At 30.5% G+C, this 13,134-nt stretch overlaps 1 protein-coding gene across 1 annotated transcript in view; it reads right to left on the bottom strand.

Moving 5' to 3' along the window:
• The window catches only part of LOC118193829 (tRNA wybutosine-synthesizing protein 4-like), a 73,670-nt gene that overhangs the window by 900 nt on the left and 59,636 nt on the right, over positions 1-13,134 (bottom strand). Inside the window, exons 15-16 of the mRNA XM_035364976.2 lie at positions 10,232-10,413; positions 2,668-2,800 (exon numbers count right to left, since the gene is read on the bottom strand). Coding sequence (XP_035220867.2) covers positions 2,668-2,800; positions 10,232-10,413 — 315 coding nt within the window. The remainder of the gene's footprint in view (positions 1-2,667; positions 2,801-10,231; positions 10,414-13,134) is intronic.

The raw sequence follows: 13,134 nt of genomic DNA, 5'->3' as shown, positions 1-13,134 counted from the left end.
GTGGTGAGCTATGGAAATTTCACCTTATGAAAACAAAATATCAAATTCTAATTAAATATGTTACAAAAAGAAATACAAATGATTTTGCATGAAGCAAAATCTTTTTAAATAAAGAAATCTTTAAATTTAAAAACATTTTAAAAAATCACAAAATGTCAAAGCAATTGCATAAAATAATAAGTAAATTTAATTATGTGGCACAGTTTATGCCAGAAGATAACACAAATTATTTTCTCCTTTCATGTCAGTTGATTTCTTAGGAAGTTCTAAGGTTAAGCGATGATTTTTAAAAAAGATTTTTACATATGATTAAATTCTCTTAAATGTCTTCCATTTAAAGAAAACTAAATATGAATGCAAAACTAAACAACAAAACTTTATCCCATTGTCTTAATGTTAACAGTTTGATATCCAAGAATAAATGTATTAACAATAGATGGTATTTTCAGTGCTCATTTAAATTTTAGGTCACTTACAAGACATTTGATTGGACTTTGATAAAAGCAGAGACCCAACTTCCTCCCAAAAAAGAGAGATTAATGTAAGTATAATTACGAGATGCAAGATATGTTTTTGTTAGAATAAACAAACAAGTAGCTTAAAAAATTCCTGACAAAATTAGAAATGACCTATGTGAGCTGTATAACTCACCACTGTTTGCATGTAGGTTTCAGTGTGTGTGTGTGTGTGTGTGTGTGTATGTGCATGTTTTGAATAGCACAGATAAACATTAAGGGCTATAAAATGTGGCACATGTTGTCTGGATAATGAAGGAGTGAAATGATTTTTTCCGTATTTCATAGATTTTTTACACATAGCTTTACTTTACAAACAAAACAATAATTGCAGAATTTTGTGATTTGCTCCATTAGATAGAGTGAAATAATATTTTTAAATTAAGTTTATTCTGAATCTGTAAGTTAATTTACCTGTTTTCAGAAATATTTTAAAAATCACTTGTTTTCCTTCAACTACTGCAAATTCGTGTTATTAATATTTTAACATCTAAAAAATACTGCAAATTCGTGTTATTTTAACATCTAAAAAATACATCACTTATAAAATTTTGAAAGTTTCATGCATTATAAAACAAACTCTTTGTCCTTTTTAACAAGAATGTTTAAAAAAGTATTACTTAGACAATTTTCTACATTTCCCCCCCTTTATTACACATCATTACAATAAATACAAAGCATTTTAATCAGAGAGGAGAATTTACCACATAGCTTGAAATTTTTAATAACAAAATAAAGAAAATCAACTATTAAAATGAAATTTCAAATGACCTGAGTTTGGGAAGAGCCTATTTCCAAGCAAGACGCTTCATTTTAGTTAATTTGCTTAATTATATTATTACAAATAAATTCTTCTCGATGAATTTTCTATTTAGTATTATTATTTATTTACTTTTCTTAATTGCTTTCTTTGCATTTTATTAACTTCACTTTTCTTATCTTTTAATTTCCAATTTAGTGAATTATCATCAGAATTTAAGATTTGATTGAAGATTTCGAATTATTTCTTGTTAAGCTATTTTTTTGCCATTTTATAAGTTTTTGTATATGCTTTTTTACATTTAATTTTAAATCTTAATTTTTTAAAACATTTTATTGTTATATAAATAAAATTATATTCTCTCTTTTCCCAGGGATATGTTTCATATTTTGGAGTTCCTTTATTATTATTATTTGGATAGAAGAGGGTAACTATTTAATGTACATATCAATAGAATCTTAAGGATAAACAACACATTTACTTTAATAAATTTTTAATATAAAATTTCATATGCTATACGTTTGCCATTTTGATGGGGAGATTTCATTAAAGATTGGGAAAATCATTTTCATTAATGATTGAGAAAAAAATTACTACAAAAATAGTGATTGGATAACACTACAATTTTCCTTTTATTTTATTCTGTATTTACTTTTTAATACATTATAGTAATGTCAAAGATAGAAATTTTCATCAGTACTTTCAAATTTAATGTTTTTTTAAACAAACAAGCTATAAGATGCTATGAATTTTAGAGAGAATCGCAACCAGCATACTTGATTACTATGCAAAGTAGCATACATAATTTAATTCAATTTTGGCATCTTCTATTTGTTTATTATCTTCAGTTAATGAAATTGATCAATTCACAGTTTCATGATAACAAAATTTTTATTTTTGTACAGTTGGATAGATTAAAAATGTTTTCTTAAAAGTGTTTTTGTTTGTTTATTTCCAGAAACACTAATTCAATTACAAAATATTGCCAGTTTTTCAAAAATCATTTCTCCTTTTACGTTGAATGTGTCTATTAATAGTGATGGGTATTAAATTAAAAGATTTAACTCTTCCCGGTTAGCAGCTCTATGATTTTAAGCATTGATGAAATTGAATTTCTACAGCAAACAGAAATTTAAATTACCTGGGAAATAATTTTCTGTAAAGCATTCAGGAATTTAACAGCATTGAAGCTGACAGCATAACAGGTAAAAATTATAAAAAATAAAAAATCTCTCTTATATTCTAATGTTACTAAATCAACAGACTGTATTAATTGTATATAGGAGGTATAAGTTAGTTTTAAAAAAGGTCTGTGTTATGATGATGCTTAAATAATTAAACAGATAACTTTCATAATAACTGTTAGTAATTAGAAGTAAAAATATATCTTACTGGAGATGAAATTTCAATGGCCTTTAAGGTTATTAAATTTATAATTCCAATACCAAGTGTAAATCCATTCAAAGATGTTACTCCTCCCACCAATATAATATAATTTTTCCACAGATATGAAGTATGAGAATACCTGAAAAAAAGAGTTGCATTGCATATTCAGACTTTTTATACAATAAAAAATAAAGGTGCTATTCGGTTTTGAGGGCCGTAAAAAATCATCAAATTATTGTGGATGCCAGTGCTGCCAAAAATAATTGTGGCAACCCTAACACAAGAAAAGAAGTATAATAGTAAATAACTATCTAAGATTGATGTTTTAATTTAGATGAAAGGTTAATTTCATATAATACTTTTTTATTATTATAATTCATATATAAAAGGCTGGAAGCATAAGAGTAAATAACTATTCAGATCATTATTATAATTTAGTATATAAAAATTGCTAAACATAACTGATGGTACATAGATAAAGTCAAGGGTGTGCGCAGTGCCATTTTTGTGCAATTCTGGGATTTTTTTTAAGTGAAAATAAGTCGATGTGTACATGGATACCAAGTATGTGCAATTCTTAAAAACGCGTCAAGCAGTGGGTGATTCTGCACTTTACCCAAAATTCTATCGCAGACTTTTTGTCATGGGCAATTCCCAAATTGTTAAATCCATAGGATATCAAAAAAGGATTTAAAAATTAAACATGTATTTTAGTGGCATCTTAAGAAATATAGAACTATATAAACTTACACAATCTGAAATCAGCACGTACACTAGATTTGGCACGCTGTAGATTTGGCGCTTTTGCACATACATTTTTGCTGCAATTTTTTATGGCCCTTAAAATGGAATAGTACCAAAATAAATTAATTCCCAATTTTTTTAATAATATAAATACTAAAATTGCAAATAACTTATTCAGGATACATATTTAGCTTGAAAAATAAAATAACGATTTTGTTTAAAATAAAGCAACCTCATTTTGGCATAGATTTTACACAAAACTCCTGATTTCAAAAACAATTAGACACAAATTCCTCTTCAGGAAAGGAGAAAATAGAATTGCTGAAAAAAAATCTTTCACTCCTGAAGAAGAGGCATATGAGTCTGATCACTCATAAAACTGATAAAATTTTATTCAAAATCTATGCCAAAATTCATCACCAGCTGCCAGTATTTACCATCATTTTATTTCAAAATAAATATATTTTTACATAGTAAAGATATGCACAGTGTAGTATGTACAATGATATGCAGTTTACAGCAACAATGTTGCAATTGTACATAAATATAACATATAAATAATATGTGGTCATATTCACACATATAAATTATTACTCAGGTGACCGTCATACAAACTATAATGCAAGAGAGCAATAATAGAACTCTGCAATAAAATACTTCTGTAAGAAACAACAATAAGAAAAAAAAGACAGAAATAAAATAAAGCAACACTGTTAAATGCATATGAGCTTAAACTGGATTCTCTGTTACCTATGCTAATTAAGGCAAAGATTATTAAAAAAAAAAAAAAAAAAAACCACCCAGTGCATTGCATCTTTCTGAACTCCTGAACTCAAGCTTTTTTAACCATGAATAAAAGGCAAGGTTTAGCAATAAGATTGACATTACCAAAAATCAAGTACCTCTTCCAAAAAGTCACTTGGCCCTTTCTCTAAGTAATAAAATAGGGAACAACACACAGTAATTAAGAGTTTAATGTATTTTGTCCCAAAAATATAACAATGATATTTTGAATAGAGAAAGATAAAACACATAAATGTCTATAGAGGGTATTTACATATTTTTAGAATGATTTTGGGGCTGTTTTAATGTTTAAAATGTAAAAAAGTACTTTTTTAACTATTTGTACCAATAGCCTTTATTCTGGACTATAAGTTTGCATTATGATTCCCATGAAAAAAGGGGTCTTTTTGGGGGGGAGGTTCTGATTTCAATTCTTCTTTCACTACTTTCCAGAGTCCATCAAACGTGGTGGGTTTGCACTTAGAAAGAGCTCTTTTTAAAAGACCAAAGGCATAATAGTCCACAGGTGAAACATCAAGTCTTCCCAGGAATATGTTGGAAAGATATTCTTAGGAAGTATGCAATACCTGTATCAGTCTTCCCTTCCTAACGGAATGCAGATGTACTTTTCAAAGTATGACTTTTTTGCTTTGTCTTAATGGAGTTTCACTTTTTGAAAGTCATTAGAATAAAGAAATGGAATTTCTTCTGTAAATATCGGATGTAAAACCTTCTTTTTATACTACATCAAGTTTAATTTAATATTTGTTTCTACTCTTCTTAGTTTTAATTTCCCATTGTGAGATAATCCTGCAACAATTATAAGCCCGTTATAGAAACTTTCTTTGCATTGATGGAACCAAGTTTGAATACTGTTTTCTCTCTCTCTCTCTCTCTCTCTTTTTTTTTTTTTTATAAATAATAGACCTCTTTTTGTTGCAGTCATTCTTCATCGAAGGTCACAATCATTTAGCTCCTACTAAATAGCTGTCATGCAGACAGTGGTGTATTTAGAACTCTTTGGGCCCTGTGCAAAAAATTTCCTTGCCACCCCCCAATAAATTTACTGTGCTTAAAAAAAAGGGGGCAAGAAAGTCTAGATTTGCGGAGATTTTTAAAAAAAATCAGTAGATTTTACATGCAAGTATATTTCGAGTTTCTATATAAAATCTGCGCCAATCCAAGTTTTTTTTTTCCCTTAATTTAGTAAGCTAGTAAATAACTGGTTATGTTATGAACTGACAGACAACATGATAGCTAAACGTGCGAAAAAGAAATTACACTAATATAGCATTAATACTATATAGTATAAATATAGTATAAATTACACTAATATAGTAATAAATATAGTATAAATTACACTAATATAGTAATAAATATAGTATATAGTATAAATATAGTATAAATTACACTAATATAGTAATAATATACACTCTGTGATCAACTGAGCTTACGAAAATGACTTGTGCAATAATATACAAGTCATAAATAAGAACTTTTATAATGTAAATGATACATTTGTTAAATTTAAAACATATTTATCTTAAATTTCATAAAGAAAACTATTTGAACATACAATTTTTGAAAATATGTATGGTAAAGTTTTTGCCCCTGTCTTTTAAGAAATCTTTTTGGTACACTAAACTACTCGAATACATGATTTTTATACTGTTTTAAGTTTAAATATGTAAATGTAGTTCAGCAGGATATTCATGGGCCCCCTAAGCCTTCGGGCCCCTATGCGACTGCATTCCTTGCATACCCTTATTTATGCCACTGCATACAGGGTTCTACCAAATTGTTCTATATTAAGCCACATGCCTAAGCAAAAGCTGGTGCACATTATGTTTTTGAGCACTTTTAAGTTGCAAGCCTTGATTTATTATTTAATTTTATGTTGCTGCAGATGTATTTAAAGACTTTTCTCGTTACCAAAAAATTAACTTTAGAAATATTAGAAACAGTATGCACCTTTTCAGGCATTTGTTTGGAGTCTTCTTCCCACATACAATGACACGAGAACAACAACTGACAGATTTTCTCACTACAACTGACACGAATGACAGATTTAATACCATGCATTTTACAATGGTCCTAAATTATGGAATAGGAATATTTCTCTTCAGAAAGCGCAAAAGCATATCCTTCAATCTACAGATATTTTACATGTGACATTTTGAAAGAAGAATAAATTTAAAAGTAGATGATATTTCTCATTTAAAAAAATAAGCTTTGCTAGAAATTTTTATTCCAAAGCATTTGCTTTCCTTTTTTTTTAAATTTCTTTATCGAAATTGTCATAAAAATCGGTAAACACCCTTTGTATTTTGATAATTAATAATTTTTAATGATCTAATTGCAAAACTTATCATGCATGATTTTCTATAATTAAGCAATAATCAATTCTCATTTAAATATAAATGATTGTCTAATTCTACATTGTTTTATATTTTTATGCTAAGTATTGTATTCTTTTATAACAAGAGCAGCACAAAAAAGCACTATAAATTCATACTTGCAAAAGAAATTGAATGGTTAAAAATACTAAACCATTTAAAGATGTACAGATAAATAAATAAATGCAAAGTAGATCTGTAGTTTATGTGTAGTTCTAGCTGTTCAATTTTAGAATTTAGAGAAAATGATTTAGCTAATCTATCAACCATTTTCTTTATGAATATTCATACTGTTACTTTGAATACCATGCAAAAATTATTAAAACATTATTCTAATCACATTCCTTTCTCAGTAAAAAAATAAAAAATATATGGGTTTGGTCAAATGAAAAAATGACATTTATGCTAAAATTTTCCGCTATGAAGATATGGAATAGACAACCATTTTTAAATGTAGCTCTAACCATACAGGTGTTATGGAAGAAACAGGTTGTAGCACTGGTTTGCTTCCACTCAGATGACAGATATGTTTGGTTAGTGTTTTGCCTGCAAATGCCATTTGATTAAGTGAATAACATGCACTCATAACAATTTTCATCACTGAAGGCTAGAAGTTGATCAACAGTCATAAAGGATAATCACCATGGGTAGAGAAATCTCTTTTTTTTTTCAAAAAAACTGCCCCATAAATGTAATGCATAAAATATTGCCCTTTACATGTAATTTCAATGTTACAAAAACCTGTTGAATGATGCGAGACACAACTAATCAAACAAAATCTTTCCACTTGAACTCATGAAGCAAGTGGATAAACACATGAAGGCATATGATAGTGTGAATTTCACAGTTAGAATGCCATTTATGCGCAGCATGTTCGTCAAGCACATCTATCATCTGACTAAAGATGAATCAATGCTGCACACTTTACTATTGCCTCTGGTCATTCCTCATGACATACAGAATATCTCTGTAACATGCAGTATGAACAAGGCTACATTAAAAAAAAAAAAAAAAAAAAATGGCTATTACATATCCTCAAAGAGGAAATTTTTGGTCCTGTCATTACCTATACATTTGAACAAACCAAATAATATGAAAAAGTAATAATAAGCAATATTTATAACACTAGCATGTATTGAATATTCAATTAAGACAAAGCACACAAAAACTTTCATAGCTAATACAAATAAAAATATATCAGTAAAAATCTGAAAATAATCATGATAAATTGAGGATTTACCAAAAAGCTGTTCTAAAGAGACCATCTAGTGTTAAAATTTATTTATGATACTACGAGGGCTATCCAGAAAGTAGATTACGTTTTGGAATAAAAAAATAAACAAAGTATAGGAAACAAATTTTATTATATACAGATGAAAGCCACACTCAAATACTACTTTTCTACATAGTCACCATACAAATTAAGGCATTTATCGTAGCGATGTACGAGCTTGGAAATTCCTTCGTCGAAAAATTCGGCCGCCTGCGCCTTCAACCACTTCGTTACCTCTTCTTGCAGCTGTGCGTCGTCATCAAAACGCTGCATAGCCAGCCACTTCTTCATTGCTGGGAATAGGTGGAAATCGCTCGGTGCCAGGTCGGAACTGTACGGCGGATGAGGAAACAACTCCCACTTAAAAGATTCAAGAACTTTACGAGTGACATTTGCCGTGTGGGGCCGGGCGTTGTCGTGAATCAACAAGATCTTAGAGCTCAACATTCCTCTGCGCTTGTTTTGAATTGTAACCAAGCTTTTCGCTACTCGAAATTTGTGGAAAACTCAAAGAAAGTTCCGTTATTGTGAAATTTCGATTTTCACGGACTTTAGCATCGACTTTTTCGAGAAGTTCGGCGGTCACTATGCTGGGTCTCCCACTTCGATCTTCGTCGTGAACATTGGTTCGGCCATTTTGAAATCTTATGACCCACTGACGCACTCCACCTTCAGTGATAATGTTGTCCCCATACACTTCACGAAGCTGCCGATAGATTTCTATCGGTTTACAGTTTTTTTGCAGTCAGAAACCTTATTACTGAGCGCACCTCGCAGCTCGCGGGATTTTCAATTAACGCAGACATTTCAAACCGTCACAGTATCTGAACGGAGCACAGCACGAACCTCTCACTAGCACGGCTAGATGCAGACTGAGCTGCGCAACGCTCTGACCCCAAGATGGCCGCGCTAGCCCCGCCCCTAGCGGACACAGACGGAAACGTAATCTACTTCCTGGATGGCCCTCGTATTTAAAACTACTGCAAAATAAACTGAAAATCTAAATTGAAGGGCAGACGCATATAACAATTAAATTATGAAATGCAACTAAGAGACTGAATTTTTAAAGTCACAAAAAAAGGAAAAATATAAGTTAACTCAGAAATAAAATCTTTTTCACTGGTTACCACTTTTTTACATTTTTGTTAGCATATGATAATGGTTTTTATGAAAATTTTTGGCAAGCCTACATCAGTTATAAAGTTCTCTATTTATGATTGAAGCTTGAAATATGTAAAATGGTTCAAATCAATGTAAGAAGCATGTCAATTTCTGAAATTTTATTTGGATCTCTTGAGAATATAGTGAAAATAGATACAAGACTGTATTACAAGCAAAAATCATTCATTACAAGGAATGCTATTTTACCTGGTTTAAAGTGAATGGTCTGAATCTATGAAAATATTTATAAGAATTTTTTTTGGGGGGAGGAGATGCCAGACTGATGCAATCAACTTCTGGAAACTCATTAACTACTACCATAAGTGGTTTGTTTAAATATTTTTCGTTGCTTTTACAGATTTCAAGTTAGTACAATATTCATTCTGTCAGACTACTACGATATGATATTATCTCTTACACATGAGATAAAATAACTCTAGAAAGTGCCAGCTACTGGTTATAGAGAAAAACTAAGGGTCAGAGCCTGATTTTTTTTCCTTTATGTATACAGAACCCAGTTTTTCTATGTGTAATGAAGAAGCTTTTATTAGGATAACTCGTATAGAAGTTATTATGCTGGACCCTAAAAACATCTAAAAAGATACAAGCACATTTAGTCAAGATATCAAAACTAGATCTGAAATATATTATGCTAATGCTATTATGATTCGTATATACAAGTGGCAATTATTGAAAATAAATTAACATCTTTGATATTGAAATCAAATTCAGAATATGTTGGCTGGAATTGTAGAATACAAAAGTAATACCACAGTTTTAACCCTCTAAAACTGGATGGTAAATCAATCAAATCCTTTTACAGTGGAAATAATTAAGTGTACTTAATTATCAGGCAATAAATATCAATAAAGTCACATGCAAACTGATATTTCACACAAGTGCAATACGAAAATTTTGCAATCAGTATATCAGGAATATAAATAAGAAATAAAGTTTAAGTGTCCCACCTTGTTTCTGTGAAACACTCAGTTTGTTTTCATACAGCTAAAAAATTTCTATTCATTTAAAAACACCATTTTAAAACTTTTAAGCAGAATTTACTCACTTACAGTAATTCATATTATTATTTGATACATAAATCCTGATGATTTCTTAACAAAATGCATGTTCTAAAATTTAATATATTCTTTATATAATGTAATTAAATTACAAGTTACCCTTATGAGAATAAACCATTAAGGATTTATTGTACCTTGGAAGCAGCCCCGAAATTTGTAAGGTAGACCACTGACACTTTTCAGCATCAAAAGAATGTACAGAATTTAAGATAGTTTCATCTGCAGACAGACCACCAGTAATAATTACAGTTTTCTTTTCATATACCACAGAACTGTGAGAATGCCTTGAAGATGGAGAATGCTCTTGAGAACTTATCTAAAACAATAGATACTATAATACTGTATACATGAAACAAACATTTGCACAGAATTTTTTCTGTAACTGCATGTGTACATTTAAAATAACTAAATATAATAACATTTTTATTAAATAAAAAGTTAATATAAGAAAAAGTAATTAGGATATTTGTGATATTAATAAGATTTCACTATTAATATTAATAAGAAATGAATAGTGAAAAATTAGTTAAAATATATTTATTCAGTTATTAGAGTATATAAAATAAATTCTCAGCATAAAGGCTCCCAATATTGATTAAATTTTCCATACTATTGTTTATTTCTTCTTCTCCTCCCACAGCTACAGTGCTGAATATAATAGTAAAATAATAAAGTATTTTATCTATTATAGTTTCACAAGTTTTAACATGCAGCTGGAAAAACAGAGAATAACTATTTTTAACAATAAATAAATAAAAGATTAATTTAAAGCATTTTCATTATTTTAGGACTTCTCCGATTCTTTAATATCCATAATTATTTTTTAACTGGATTGTTTGTACTGCTGACAGGTATTTCTTCAGCCCTTCAAACCCTTAAATGGTAGCTCAATGAAATGAATTTCACAATCAAAGCAATCACAGTAAAACTAATCTGAAAAATTTTGTCATCTGCTTGAAATATAGTTAGTTTCTCTGCCTGACACTGCATGCCTCCATCTCTGTGAAGTTGGAAACCCTCCCCAAATAACTTCTAAAGCATCTGAAGAGATGGGCAGTTTTGTTCTTCCAAAGAACTCCCTGAGGTAGAAAAATTCCTGTAATTGCTTCTTCTGTAGTGCTGATTCATAAGAAATGCTTTACTGGAGTAAAGGAAAATATGCTTTGCAGTGAAAACCTGAGGTACTTACTTCCAGCGCTTGGGCTAATCATATGTTAAGCATTTCAGAATATTGAGTATACTCGGGTAAATCACTGTGTGATGGTTTTTCTCATTCCAAGGAAACTTGGGTGAATCAGGGTAAGGGTTAAAAAGCTTTTGTTATTTAAGAAGTCTTTAAAAAAATGAAAATTATACGATCATTTTCTCCATGTCCTGAAATGTTAGCTGTGTTAGTTCATCACAGCCAACATTTATGAAATTTTTATTAAATACTTAAATTCTTCAAGTTAAAAAAAAAAAATATCAGCTAAAAACACAATACATTAGGGGCATTCAATACACTACAAGCCTAAATATGATGTAATTGCTTGTGAGATGATGAAATGATTGTATTTTTTTTTAAGTACATTAATTAAAGCAAAAATGTAGGTGTTATTATTTGATTTTTGAGAGTTGTTAAATGCTGCTAGTCACTGATGTGCACTAATATTGAAAATATATATTTCAGTGGTTGATTTCTTGATGAAAGAAAGCATAACATTGACAAATATTCATAAATGCATATTTGCAATCTGCAGTAATACAGAACCTTTCCTTGCTACAGTTTAAAGTCTGAGATCTGGAATCACCAGGACTTCAGTGAATCCAGATTTTGGGAATTTTATATCATCAGTTTAAATTTAGCAAGATGACATGCACACAGGAAAAGGTACAAGTAGATGGGACAACAGAATTTCACTGTAGGTTGTACAGATATAGTTCCACTGCACTAACTGTGCAGTTCTGCCGCAGTTTGCATGGAGAAAACCTGGAAGGTGGTCCGAAGGTCTCCCACCTCACCCTACCACCAACCACTTGAGGAAACTTTTGGATCACCGTGTATTGTGAGCACCTCCTTGCTACACAGATACTGTATGTTTAGAAACATCCATACTTTCTCCGGGATTCGAACTTGGGCCTATCAGTATGGCAGTCAGAGTCACTAACCACTAAATTTTCTAGATAGCCTGACATGCCAACATTGGGGCCTTTTTCGTTAGGTCAGAAAGAAGAATACCCCCAATGCCCCAATATGGTGGTAAGAAGTACCAGAGCAGCTGCATCTATTGGCAGAATTCAGAGGCAGCCAAAACTTTAGAACTTAAAGGAACACCAAGAGCAAAAATCATGGAAGGTAAAATTTTTAGAATTTAGAGACGTGCTAAGTATAATTTAAGACGCACAAGATTTTACTGGGCAGCAAAATGTGTAGCGCTGGCTCTATATTCCCCACAACCACTCAACAGTCAAAAGACTGGTCCTGGCCAACATCAGTATTGTGTCAATTAATGCATTATTATTGGCTAAAGTGTGGCTCCCTAGTCAGCAGGTGTTCAGAAATGACATACAGGAATCTTAATTAGTCTGGAAAAAATCACATTTATGGCACAGCTGCTTCCTTTTGTAGAGTATTACATTTTCTATTCCTAGATTTTTGTAAAGGCCAAGGGGAATTTTTATTATTTAATTTTTGGCTGCTGCTCTGGATTTTAGACATCCAGATTTCGGACTTTATTGTCAAATGGTAGACTGCCATATTTAGACAGGGAAGAGCATCTCTCAAAAATAATCCCAAATTAAATCACAATGTAGATAAAAAAAAAGACCACTGAAAACATGTGTGCTAGCATCAAGGAAAGTAAGATGGAAAACAGAAAAATGATAGTCCTTCAGATTTTTCTGCAAAAATGGGCATCAGTTAGATTCAGCTGGAAAAAATTCTGCATGAAAAGCTAGGGATGCTGAAAGTCTGTATTAGATGAATACTTGGAAGTTTAATACAAAAAATGATGAAAAATCAGGTTGAATGTTCTAAAAAACTACTCTCCACAAAAAA

Source organism: Stegodyphus dumicola, chromosome 12, assembly GCF_044657685.1.
Source record: "Stegodyphus dumicola isolate Sdum_Otavi_A_Nest chromosome 12, ASM4465768v1".
NCBI lineage: Eukaryota > Metazoa > Arthropoda > Arachnida > Araneae > Eresidae > Stegodyphus > Stegodyphus dumicola.
The sequence above is the reverse complement of the archived record's forward strand: the minus strand, read 5'-3'. Positions and strand labels throughout refer to the sequence as shown.